At 37.4% G+C, this 13,904-nt stretch overlaps 2 protein-coding genes across 2 annotated transcripts; both read left to right on the forward strand.

The window, feature by feature from the left end:
- Positions 1 to 5,620: 5,620 nt before the first annotated feature.
- Positions 5,621 to 7,046, forward strand: LOC129737742 (uncharacterized). The gene is made up of 2 exons (XM_055728902.1): positions 5,621 to 6,970; positions 7,038 to 7,046. The coding sequence occupies exons 1-2, from the start codon at positions 5,621 to 5,623 to the stop codon at positions 7,044 to 7,046; spliced, it is 1,359 nt and encodes a 452-aa protein (XP_055584877.1).
- Positions 7,047 to 11,483: 4,437 nt separating this feature from the next.
- On the forward strand, positions 11,484 to 12,788 carry LOC129737743 (uncharacterized). The gene has a single exon (XM_055728903.1). The coding sequence runs from the start codon at positions 11,484 to 11,486 to the stop codon at positions 12,786 to 12,788; it is 1,305 nt and encodes a 434-aa protein (XP_055584878.1).
- The last annotated feature ends 1,116 nt before the right edge of the window (positions 12,789 to 13,904 follow it).

A 13,904-nucleotide genomic window follows, 5' to 3' on the forward strand; every position in this document is an offset into this window, starting at 1 on the left:
TGCGACTTAGATCTCATTCGAACTTTGCAGTTATCCTGCGCGGTTGATCCGTGCGAAGTAAATAATAGCATTTGCATGAACCGCAACCGCAAAATTTCAAATCTATCCCTCATGAGGTAGGACAAGTTTGAGACAATTTCGGTAGAATTCAATAGAAAGTATAATATTTTGCTGCCTGCAGATGCATTAGCCAAGCAATGGTACACTAGACTGAGTCGATTTGGGGTCATTTTTGAATTTCCCAAACCCTGGGGTCTTAAAAGCTTCGTCTTGGTCCAAAACTCATCCATGATTTTTTGCAGAATTTTTAAGTAACGTTTACATGAGTAAATTTGAACTTTTAGGATTGTATGGGAAAATTGAATATTTTGTACTGAAAAATCAACATCGTTTTTGTTTTTCATCGCTATTGAATTTACTGTTTATCAATGCGAAAAGACATACCCCTATTAAAATGCTTATAACTTTTTTGCCAAATAAAATACGAAGTTACGGTCTTCGACAAAGTTGTTCAGCGGCAAATTTTCTTAAGGAATTTCATAAATTGGCACAACAACCATCAGCTGGCTCGGTTCCACAGAAGAAACAAAAACGATGTTGATTTTTCAGTACAAAATATTCAATTTTCCCATACAAACCTAAAAGTCCAAATTTACTCATGTAAACGTTATTTAAAAATTCTGCAAAAAATCATGGATGAGTTTTGGACCAAGACGAAGCTTTTAAGACCCCAGGGTTTGCGAAATTCAAAAATTACCCCAAATCGACTCAGTCTAATGGTACACAGAAAAAAAACCTGAATCCTTAACAACACTGAAATTGAAAACCTTTAATATTACATGACGGAGAACGCGATTTATCAATGTAAATTTACATATTAAAATAAAGTCGAATCCTTAACAGCACTGAATTCTAATGACACAAATATTACTTGACACGGAACGCGATTATTTGATGTAAATTTACATCACATATGATGTAAATAAAAAAAAGCCTCACATATGACGGAATTTTCAGTACGAATTGAAAATTACGTCTGTTGAAGTTTACAGACGTGTAATATTCAACTCGCACTGGAAATTCCATCATACATAATGCTTCTTTTTCGTTACATTATTTGTGATGTAATTTTACAAATTTATTTGGTCACACAAAATTCTCAACAGCACTGAACGAGAATTTTCTAAAAATTACACGATGTAGAATATTATATGGACATTGAATTTTAATTAAATGGAAATTACATTACACTGATCGCAATATATCATGTAAAAATACAGCCTGTCAAAACTGGCACACAAAAGTAAACAAAGTGTTGCGTCAAGTCGTGCAACAAAGCAATTATTCGAAGGTTGCTTTGAAGAAGTTTTCAAGTTTTTAAGTTAGTGGATACTGTTGATTCATCGAATTCTTTGCGGCGCTACGGCAGCGGACCCACAGGATGCAACTCTGGGAGCGGCACCCTGTACATAATTGTCCTTCGAAGCTGGTAATCCGGAAGAGTTGCTGACGAAATATGCAAACATTTTCGGACAAAGATTATTTAGTGTTCCAATGTTTTTGATTCTAATCCCTTCGAAAATCTTTGTTCTTCAGACGATGAAAGACAGTGAGTGTTCATGGAATAAGATTTTTAACAAATAAATGATTTTTTTTAAACCAAATTGATTTTATTCTAGAGATGAAAATCCGCTATTAAATTGGTGCACTTTGGCGTTCCCAAAAGTAATTGAAAAGTTAACCAAAAAAAAATCCAATAGAAAAATTTTGCCTAAATTCAGTGGTTTTTAACACTAAACGTACCGGAGGCGGTCAAATGACGGTTTTCAAACTTTGAAGGATGATTACGCCTTATATAATTTTTTTTTCGCCAATTTAACGACAGCACTATTTTTATTTTCAAAATGCAAGTATTTTTGCGTTTTTAAATTTTTTCTAAGTGTTGTGGTTTTCGAAAAACGCATGTGGTATACCTATTCATACCGCCATTCGAGTTTTAGCGTGTGTGCGCATCAGGCGATTTTTTCCTACGCGTGAAAAATTTGAATTTTTCAAATCGTTTTTGGACATCCGGTGCCCTTTTTTTGGAAGTATCGAGTACAAAATCGGTTACGTTGAAGTGCAAAAGTTATTCTCCTGTATTTGGTGTCGGTGAAAGTTGAATTTGGGAGTGAATCAAAAAAGAAAAGCGAAAGGACGCCAGTGAAAAAGTGAGGTTATCACAAACGATGGAGGGTGGGCAGGATCCCCCCGATCCGCCTGGAGCAAGCCGGAACCATGAAGAAAGTGGTAGCCAGAAACCGACCGGAAAAGTTTTCGAAGAAATTTTGTATGCCGCTACCGATTCCGCACCCTATCGAGTCTACTTTGAATCCGAAAAAGCGACCGATAAAATTAACAAGTTCGCCCTGGGAAACACCATCAAAAAAATGGACGTTTTCAAAAATTTCATAATCGATATGAAATACGTTAGCCAGAAAAAAATCATCGTTTTCCTGAGTAGCTACGTGAAGGCAAACAAGCTTGTGGAGCAGATCAACAAAGCCGGATCGGGATACAAAGCGTATATCCCCAGACACCTGGTCTGCATAACAGGTGTTATTGCAGGAATACCAACCGATATCGACGTTGAGGAAGTCAAAGGTGATATTGAGAGTGATGTACCAATTGTGAGTATCGCCAGAATGTTCAGAGGCAAAGAGAAGGAACCGATAAATCGCCTGCGCATCACTTTCAGATCCCAGCAGTTACCTGAGTCTGTAAAGCTTTTCTGCTGCTCGACCAAAATCAGACCTTTCACCCCATCGATCCTGTTATGTGCCCAGTGTCTCAGATTTGGACACAAAGCACAGAACTGCAAAGGAATTCAACGTTGTGGAAACTGTTCAGAACGCCACGAGGAGGCTGAACAATTCATCAATTGTCAGAAACAGCAGAAATGTGCCCATTGCCGGAGCAACGATCACAACTCCCTCGACAACCAATGCCCCGAAAGGAAGAAACAGCAAGACATAAAAACCCTCATGTCAAAACGGAACTGGACGTACACCGAAGCTAAAGAACAGGTATCAGCTAACAATCGTAATTTTTATGCCCCACTTCTGAACGCAGAAGAATTTCCAACTCCAATTTCGCCGATATGACCCGAGGGAGCTTCAGATTGAAGGATCCCATGAGAGAAGCGTGGATTAAAACGAATGAAGAACGCAACGAGATTCAAGCAGCCGTAAAAATGTTCAAGGACCAACCAAAACAAACTAACAAAAACGTTAAAAGAGCCAGAGTGGATGACGCCCGTGCAAGATCCACTTTTGAGGAACGAGATAGAATCGTAGCACCAGTAGCAGGAACCAGTCGTAGCGGTGCAGCGCTCAATAACCCACAAAAGGTACAGGAGGAGGAAAAATGGGAAGATGCGGTAAGAAAAGTTAAATTAAGTTTGGACCGTAGTTATCAGGAAAGAATGATGAGTTTTTACTCAGAATTCATAAGCATATTAGGACCCCAAGAGGAAGTAAAAACGTTATTTAAAGATTGTACCCAAAAGCATTTCAACCTTGCAAATTCTGTTGTATTGAACAAAAAGTAACAAAAATTCCTCAGTTTTTTGTCAAACCACTCCATACAAGATTTTACTTTTTTGCTAAAATGGCTACCACCACTACTGAATTTAAAATTCTTCAAACAAACGTACAAAGTTTCCATAAAAACAGAGATGAAATTCAGAGAGTAATGTCTGGAGGTGGTTTCGCAGCAGCCATACTATCAGAGATATGGACAGACGAAGATCTTGAGAAAACTAACAGATACAATTTCCCCAACTACCATTTTGTCCCACATTCCCGTAATGACAATTACGGTGGAGCAGGGATTTTGCTTCAAAACTCGTTTAGCTATTATAGACTACCAACACCCACAAATCTTTCCAATTGGACGCAAACCGTGATTATTCGCATCAATCAGCTGGATTTAACAATTTGCTCTGTTTATGTCAGTCCATCGATCACCATAAATGAATTCGAGACAGATGTTAATGCTATTATTGCCAACCTTGACCATAACACAAAAGTCATTCTTGGTGGTGACTTCAATGCTCATCACACAGATTGGGGAGACGAAATCTGCGATGCGAGAGGAGAGAAGCTAGTGGAGGTTATTAATCACACTAATTTAATAGTAATAAATAATGGTAGTAAAACATACGTTCCTTTGCAACTAAACAGACGCTCTTCCGCTATCGATATATCTCTATGTTCTGCAAGCTTGGTTGACATGGTACAATGGGTGGTACTAGACTATGGAATAGGAAGCCATCATATGTGCTTAGAAATCTCATGGAAAACGAATGCCTACAAAAACAATAAATTTTTCTACAACAAAGCACTTATTCGAAAAGAAGTGGCCAACCTGGAACACTACGATTTCGACAACTTCTCCGAACTTTCCTCTGAAATGAAAAGAATTCACAAGAAAAACAAAATGAAAAATTTGAAAACCCCGAAGTTTTGGTGGTCAGAATCCGTCGACGAGGCCTGGAAAGAAAAAACTGCCGCGAGGAAAAAGTTTAATCAAACTTCTTCGATTGACAATCTTTTAAATTATAAACGGAAAGCTGCTATTTTCCAAAAAAAGAAAAGAGAGGAGATCTTTAAAAAATTCGAAGATTTTTCCAACGAAGTGAGTCCTTTCTCTAGCTCGAAGGAACTCTGGCAAAAAGTGGGTCGTTTGACTGGAAAACGGTTTTATAAAAAGGAAAATTGTTTATTGCAAGAGGACGAAGCTATGGCCGAGGAGTTTCTAGACACGCATTTTGGAAAACATGACCCGCAACCGTTCGAGGAACCATTACCTTTATCTATCGGTGGTTTGCTAGACAAAGTTTTCTGGTATCGAACTTTGGCTTCGAAAAAGAAAACATCCGCTCCCGGTGAAGACAACCTTTCGTACGAATTACTGACCCATCTCAAACCCGCGGTTACCGAAAAGATAATTGAATTGATCAACGACATGTGGATGAGAGGAACTCTGGACGAAAGTTTGAAGATAATTAAGGTGATCGCCATACCAAAACCTGGTCGAGACCAGAGCACCGTAGCAGGTAAGCGTCCAATTTCCTTAGTACCCACAATAACCAAAATGGCCAACTCGGCAGTATTAGAGCGCCTCCAAGATTTTCTTGAAATTAACAAAATTCTGCCCGAAACTTCATTTGGGTTCCGCAAACACACATCAACCAATGCATGTGTATCTTTTGTTCTAAACTGGTTAAAACAAAACAAAAGGTGCAAACTATTAACTGCTATGATATGCGTTGATTTGTCAAATGCCTTTAACGCGATAAACATCGATAAGTTGGAAGAAATTCTGCAGCAAATAGAAGTTCCCTACGAAGTGCTTCGTTGGATACTCTCCTTCTTGAGAAACAGAACTATAAATTTCCACATGAAACAAAAGACGCTTTCAGTCTTTCTTCAACTCTTGAGCGGTACAGACGCAGATAGACGAACATCCCTAGTGTCCGAAAGAAGAGATTATTTGACTACATTGTTTGAGTGACCGAATAGTTTTTTGAAACAATAGTTGTTTTTTATCGTTGGTTCTGAGTGAGGGGTTGGGAAACATGGCGGCCGACTCCGGCGGCTCAATTCCGGTTTTCGGGTCTCGATTTGCCTTATTGGATGGCAATGAAGCAAACTGTAACGCGAAATTCAGTGTAATGGGGAAAAATAAAAAAAGGCATGCTCAACGTGAGGTTGTTGGGGAAATTAACTTTACAAAGCAACAACGTCTTGATGGAGGTGACAACGGTTCTCGTTTCCTCATTCTGAGTCGAACGGACAAAGACAAAACAATGGAGGACGTAAATCCATTTTTGATAAAACGGGCCATCGATGCTATATCTGCGAACATCAAGATCGAAAGGTACAAAAACGGTACACTGCTCTTGAAAACCGTGAACAGGCATCAAGCGGAAAAAATCATCAAGCAAACAAAACTAACCGACGGAATCAACATTGCAGTTATCGACCATCCCTCGATGAATAAATCCAAAGGCACGATATATTGCCCGGATTTGAAAATGTTGAAAGACGAAGAAATTCTGAAAGAACTTTCTCCTAGCCATGTGTCTGAAGTGAAACGTATTACGCGAAAAGACAAAAGTGGAAAGATCGTGGAAACAGGTGCTTTCATCCTCACTTTCGACCTTGGGGCCTTACCAAGTTCAATAGATGCAGCCTTTTACCAGTGCAAAGTTCGTCCCTACGTCCCCTTCCCCCTACGGTGCATGACATGTCTTAGATATGGACATAAAAAAGACCAGTGCAAAGGAAACGGTATCTGTGCAATGTGCGCTAATCTATTCCACGACAAGAAACCATGTGCTTCGACACTTACTTGCGTAAATTGTCGAGGTAGCCACTCAGCACTGTCGCGTGAGTGCCCGGTTTTCATCGACGAGTTTGAGATCCAGCGTATCCGAGTTGAAGAGAGAGTTTCTCTAAAAGACGCCAGACGAATTCGACGCCTACGTGTACCGAACGTTATCACCGTGAGACCAAATCTGAGAGAGAGTTACGCCGCAGCTCTCAGAAACGAAAGAAGAGAGGAACATCAACAGCCCACTTCCGGGAACTCAACAACAAGCAAACCAACAACAACTGAAACTACCAACGAAAACATCGAACCAACTGAATCATCGCCAAGCCACACCAACCAAGATAAACCATCCACCACCACTCAATCTCCATCATGGGCCGATATGATGGAGACGCCTGATACATCATCATCGAAGACAACAGACCAAAAGGAAACAAACGACAAACAATCATCGCTCGAAGAAACAGGTTCACATTTATCTCAACAGACAAATGATGAGCCTTTACCACAACAATTGAGTCACGCAAGTAGTAACATAACATACACAAGTAATTCAAACAACGTATCCATTCCAAACACAGTAGAAAACATAGTAACTAATGAAGAAACTTTCAATTTAATTTCACAAACACTTAAAACATCTATTCTATTTGGTACAGATAGGTTAAACGATAACACATAACTGTTGAAACTGATAATTTTTGTAAGATTCTTACACTTTCAATGCTTTTCAGCATACCGAGCGTAATGAAGGCTGTTTTCTTACCGCCTTACATTTCATTCGTTATGTTGACACAATTTACGATCACGTAATGGCTAATAATATTATCATGCAATGGAATTGCAATGGTTTTTATAGCCACATTGAAGAAATCAAACTTTTAATTAGCAAGTTCAACCCATCTGTAATAAGTGTTCAAGAATCACATTTTAATTTAACTAGAACCCCTTCTTTGAAAAACTTTAAGATTTTTTTTACAAATGATAACATTCACACACGCGCCTCTGGCGGAGTGGCATTGTGTGTAAGAAATGATATACATGCAATTGAAATCGATTTAGATACTTCTTTACAAGCTGTAGCAGTTTTAGTACATTTTCCCATAAAATATTCGATTTGTAGTTTATATTTACCCCCAAATGAGGTTTTCTCAAGACAAGATTTAGAAGCGTTAATTAACAAACTACCTGAACCATTCTTAATAACAACAGACTGTAATGCACATAATACTATATGGGGCAGTCATCATGACTGCTCTAGGGGAAAACTGATAGAGTCAGTCATAGAGGGATGTGATTTAAATATTTTCAATGACGGATCGCAAACACATTTTTCTTTAGCCCATCGGAGTTTTTCAGCAATCGATTTAACTTTCGGGTCTCCTATTCTTTCAACCCACTTCGACTGGAAAGTCCACGACGATCTCTGTTCTAGCGATCACTACCCCATAATCATTTCTCCCCTAATTCGTGATTCGAATGTCTACCGTCGACCAAAGTTTATTACACAGGCAGCAGACTGGATATTGTACCAAAATTTGGTCTCCATTAACCTAGATAATCTCCAAGAAGAAGACGGTTTGAGTATGATTGATCTGTTTAATAAATCAATTGTATCAGCTGCTACCGAGTCTATTCCTAAAACTCCAAGTAGTGTAAAGAGACCAAAACCCCCTTGGTGGACCTCTGAGGTTTCAGAGGCCATTCAAGGGAGGAAGAGAGCGATGAGGATTTTTAAGTCTCATACATCTAATGAAACAGAAATTGAATATAAAAAAGCAAAAGCTAGAGCAAGGAGAATTACTCGTAACGCGCGAACTAAAAGTTGGCAGAACTTTGTTCCCACTATAAATCTTTCAACATCTACTAAAGAAGTCTGGAATAAAATTCAAAATATTCAGGGAAAGTCGAAATCACAATCCATTACTGCAATTGAACAAAATGGTTCTTTGATAACTGATCCTCGTCTCATTGTAGAAGCAATAGGAAAGTCTTTTGAGTCTGTATCTAGCTCTAATAAATATCCTCAAAATTTTCTACTTCATAAACAATCTTTAGAAAACCTTCCCCTCGATAAAGATGAGATACATTTTAACGTGATTAACGAGCCTTTTACAATGATTGAATTAAAAATGGCTTTGGCAACATGCAAAGGATCGTCCGCCGGACCAGATCTGATTCACTACGACATGATTAAAAATTTACCAAATGACGGATTCTTTTACCTTTTAAAGACATTTAATAAACTCTGGATAGAACGATCGTTCCCTGATAACTGGAAAGAATCCATCACCATACCAATATTAAAACCCAATAAAAGTCCATTAAATACAAATAATTATAGACCTATACAATTGACATGTTGCCCATGTAAACTCTTTGAAAAGATGGTAAACAAACGTCTTTGGTGGTTTTTGGAATTAAATAATATAATTGATCCTCATCAATCAGGTTTTAGAAAGGGTCGTAATACTTTAGACAACTTAGTAGCTTTAGAATCTTCAATCCAAGACAGTTTTACAGAAAGTGAACATTTAGTTTCTATCTTTTTTGATTTGGAAAAGGCTTATGACACAGCTTGGAGACGAGGTATTTTGAATGCATTAGCTTCGTATGGAATCAAAGGAAATATGTTATATTTTTTAGAAAATTTTTTACAACATCGATCGTTCAAAGTTAGTGTTGGTAATACATTTTCCGACAGTTTTATTCAAGAAAACGGTATTCCCCAGGGATCTGTTATTAGCACAACTCTGTTTTTAATAGCTATGAATAGTATTTCATCACATTTAACTCATGGAGTTAAACGAGTAGGCTTTGCAGATGATTTGGCTATTTTTTATAGAGCCAAAACCATGGATGTTATCGAGGAAAAACTTCAAAATTGTCTTTCCAGAATGGAACAGTGGTCTAATGTAACTGGATTTAAATTTTCCGTTGAGAAAACTAAAATTATTCATTTTTGTAGAAAACGAAACTGTCGTGTTGAGCCTAATTTGATATTATATGGAGAGAAAATAGAGGTTGTAAATAAACATAAATTTTTAGGAATTATTTTCGACAAACGACTGCAATGGGATCATCATTTGAAACAATTGAAAATAAAAACACAATCGTCTCTTAAACTGATCAGGACACTCTCCCACACTAGTTGGGGCTCAGATAGGAAAAGTTTACTTCATATTTATAAAACCATGACTTTATCCGCGTTAGATTATGGATCTATTATTTATGCAACAGGTACTAAAACAAAACTTAAACTTTTGGATTCTGTTCATAACTCCGGGATAAGACAATCTTTAGGCGCTTTCCGAACGAGTCCCGTTCAAAGCCTTCTTTGTGAATCAGGAATAATGCCCTTGAAATATCGTCGTGAAATACAACTCATGAATTATTTTATCAAGATAATTTCAAACCAAAAACATCCCTTAAATATTCAAATAAGAAACTCTCATAAGTTAAAATCATCAAAGTCCTCTATTTCGAGATGTTTTGAATGTTTCAAAAAATATAACATAAATTATAATGCCATAGGCTCTAATCAATTTTACGACACTCCACCGTGGAAACACAAATTTTTTAAAATCGATCTTGATTTGACAAAATTTAAAAAATCAGTTACCTCAGAAATAATTTATAAAAACGAATTTATAAAAAAAATAAACAAATATAAAAATTTTAAAATTTTGTATACTGACGGATCAAAAATTGGCGACGTAGTTGGAAGTGCAGCCTTTGGATTAGGACAAGAGATAGTTGTTAGGTTACCCTCTTTTACTTCTGTTTTTACTTCAGAACTTGTAGCTATAAAAAATGCTCTTAAAATGATCGAAACACAAGATATTCTTGGTAAATTTTTGATTGCTTGCGACTCTCTCAGTGCTCTACAAGCTATTAAGGACGTGTATAGCCCAAATTCAATTATTAATGACATTCATGACATAATCAATAAAGTTCACCACGAAATTGCTTTTATATGGATACCTAGTCACATAGGTTTAAGAGGGAATGAAAGAGTTGACGCTTTAGCGAAATCCGCAAAAAATCTAGATATTCAAATCATGAATCCAACTACTTTAGATTTTATAAAAGAAATTAAATCAGTCGTAAATTGTGAGTGGCAAAAAGAGTGGGATAGTCTTACAACAAATAAACTTAAAAACATTAAAGAAACAGTTACTCAAACAGACCACCCTACACACATTAGTCGTAAAGAAAGTATCATTTTAACAAGATTGAGAATAGGTCACACCAGATACACACACACTTATTACTTGAAACGTGAAAATCCACCCCAATGCAATTTTTGTAACACTGATATAACAGTCAAACACATTTTAGAAGAATGTAAGAAACATGAAAATATTAGAAGGAAATATTCCATAAATGTTAATAGTATTGTAAAACCAACAAATATTGAACTGAAAAATCTTTTTAAATTTTTAAAAGAAATTGATATTTATAAAGAATTGTAATTAGCTTGTAATTTTATGTAAATATTTATAATGTAACGCTGATTTATATATTTAGTTTTAAGATATGCATATAGCCGTAAACTATGAGCTGAGCATTAATAAATAAAAAAAAAAAAAAAAAAAAAGATGCTTTCAAGAACAATTAACAATGGTCTACCGCAGGGGGACGTCCTATCGCCCACGCTTTTCAACGTCTACACCGTAAATTTGCACAAAATCGAACATCCTGACGTGATGCTCGTCCAGTATGCGGATGATTTCGGGATTCTCGTTCGAGCGAAAAACCTACAAAACCTCAACGAAATCGGAGAGGCATATTTAAACAATTTTACTGAAACTGCGAGGTCTTTGAATTTTAAAATTAACCCAGAAAAAACAAAAACGATTTTGTTCCAACACGGTGACAAACAGCTAAATATATCACTCAACGGCACCTTGCTTGAATCAGTTAGATCTCATAAATACCTGGGCATTATATTCGATCGATATCTCAATTTCGGTTTGCATATAAAAGAGGTTCGATCCAAAGTGCAAGATCGACTAAATATGATTAAGGTTCTAAGTGGGGCAAAACACGGTGCACACCCGGAATCAATGATAAAAATCCATAAGGGACTCATTCGTAGCACAATGGATTACGGGAGCTCTGTGTACAATAACGCAAGCAAAAGTAACCGCAATATTCTTGCTGTCGTCAACAACCAATCCTTGAGAAAAGTCACGGGAACTACTAGAAGCACACCTAGGAACGTACTGGTCGCTCTTAGTGGTCAAGAGCCGGTAGATCTTAGGAACACATATATCGCTTCGAGAGAAATCTGTAGGCATATGTCAAGAAATAATCTGATCGCGCGTCAATTAAGAACAATCGAATTACCAGACGATGTGAACAAATGGAATCAGTTCACCTACATGGAAAGAACTTATTGGATGAACAGAGAACTATTCGATAGCATTCAATCCATCGAGCGTTCTAGCAACCTGTTAAAAGTCGAAGTATTTCCTTTTTTAGAAGGGCTAACGGTATCGAAACAAAACTCAAATCCAATGAGGCTGAAGCAACTGGCACTCTTCGTTATGAACGGCAGATATCGAGGTCGTTGCCGTGTTTTTACAGATGCCTCTAAGGATGGGTCGGTTTGTGGTATAGGAGTTTTTGTAGAACAAACAAGAACGAGATTATCACAAAAGCTTGCTAAAGAAACCAGCATCACCTCTGCGGAACTATTAGCTATCCACAAAGCCACAGAAATGATCGACCAGCAGTGTCTCGAGGGAGCCGTGATCTACACGGACTCGCAAGCGTCGTGCCTGATGTTACTTAACGCACAGGAATCCAAGGAAGCCGAAAGTATTTTGCTGAAAATTCTACAAAACTGTTCACGACATCGGATCACCATCCAATGGATACCAAGCCATGTCTCTATTGGTGGCAACGAAGTGGCAGATGCACTGGCAAAACACAGTCTCCAGTCAGGACAGGTGATCGAAAACGGGTACATGCTTACGGATGGTTTCAACGCTCTGAAGAAAATACTGGCTGAAAGCACAACAGATTGGTACACACGTTACTCTACTGAAAAAGGAAAAATTTTCCATACGATACAACCGGAATTTTCCACCGCACCATGGTTTGTGGGAAAGAACCTAAACGGAAAAGATGTAAGGCTACTAAATCGCTTGATGGCCGGCCACGACTTTTCCAAGCACTGGCTGGCGAAAATGAAAATAAACGACGATGCTGACTGCGAACTTTGCAAAGTACCTGAAACTTCAAATCACATCATTTTCTGCTGCCCACGTTTCGCCACGACAAGGAGGAAGTACGATTTCTATACCAAGTACACGAATCTGCAGGAGCTATTCAAATCTAAAGAAATATCCCATTACGAAGAAGTAGCTAAATTCACCAAAGAAATCAAAATTGATTTGTAATCAACATGAAACCGTAAACAGGGCATATAGTCTTAGTTACTGGCCCTTACCCCCGAACGGCTGAGCTGAAGGGCTGAAGCTGTTCAAGTAAAAAGAAGAAGAAGAAGATTCATACCGCGAGCGGTCAAATGACGGTTTACACTGTTTTCGCTAAAACTTTCTTGTTTCTCAACCGATTTCTTTAAAATTTATAGTTTTGAAAAGCTCATAACGTGACTCAAATATGTTTCTCAGACAGTTTTCAGCTACAATCAATTATTTTAAAGTTATTTTAAGTCTGTGGTAACCGGTGCTATACGCTCGGAGGCTAGACTTAGAATGCGGAGGTGGTTTAGATGTTGTACTTACCAGACTGTGTGTGGGATGATCAGCGAGGGCGTACGTGTGAGCGTGGGAGTAGAATATCAGCATATACTTACGCAGTGTATGTCTACCACATCCCCCTTTCTCTAAAGAATGAATAATAAATTATTATTAATTATTTAATAATACATTTATTTTGTTTAATTCTTCAAATTTTATTTTGTTTTATATTTCTGTTAACGATTGTCATCTAGTTACAAAATATATTTCTGTTATTTGTTAATTTATTAAAGATTATTAAGACATTGTTAGAGACCAACGAAGCTCTGGAAGTCCAGTATTACTACTGCAAAGTACTACAATGACTATCAGTTTCCTGATCGTACGAGGGACCTTCTATTTTTCTCAAGTGTGACACGTTCCTGTCATACATTTACCTAAATAAAAACATACAATTTGTATAGATATGATGTATCCCTTTTAAATCGTAGCATTACCTGTTTCCAATTATTTTACATAAACATTCGATCCTGTACGCTCTTCAACTTCGAACTTCTCTTTCATGAAATTCGTGGAGAGTTTATTCTAGGGATGAAGATCCTTCATCAGTACCATATCTTTTTTTCTAATGAATAAGTTTCAAATCGGTGTCTCAAGTCCTCCTTTTATTTTGCTTGGATTTTTTTTTTATTTGTGCAATCGGTCTAGATCAGCGAAGTCTGAGAGGCGTAGTTTCAATATCTCCAATATCAGGTAATTTGTATCTTAATTTTCTGTTTTGGAGTAGCTCACTTGGCGCTTTCTCGGTAACTG

This window comes from Uranotaenia lowii, chromosome 1 (assembly GCF_029784155.1).
Source record: "Uranotaenia lowii strain MFRU-FL chromosome 1, ASM2978415v1, whole genome shotgun sequence".
NCBI classification, from domain to species: Eukaryota; Metazoa; Arthropoda; class Insecta; order Diptera; family Culicidae; genus Uranotaenia; species Uranotaenia lowii.

What these genes read in the sequence shown, in the direction of transcription:
- LOC129737742 (XM_055728902.1), top strand. Translation starts at nt 5,621, where the DNA reads ATGGCGGCCGACTCCGGCGGCTCAATTCCGGTTTTCGGGTCTCGATTT.
- LOC129737743 (XM_055728903.1), top strand. Translation starts at nt 11,484, where the DNA reads ATGGATTACGGGAGCTCTGTGTACAATAACGCAAGCAAAAGTAACCGC.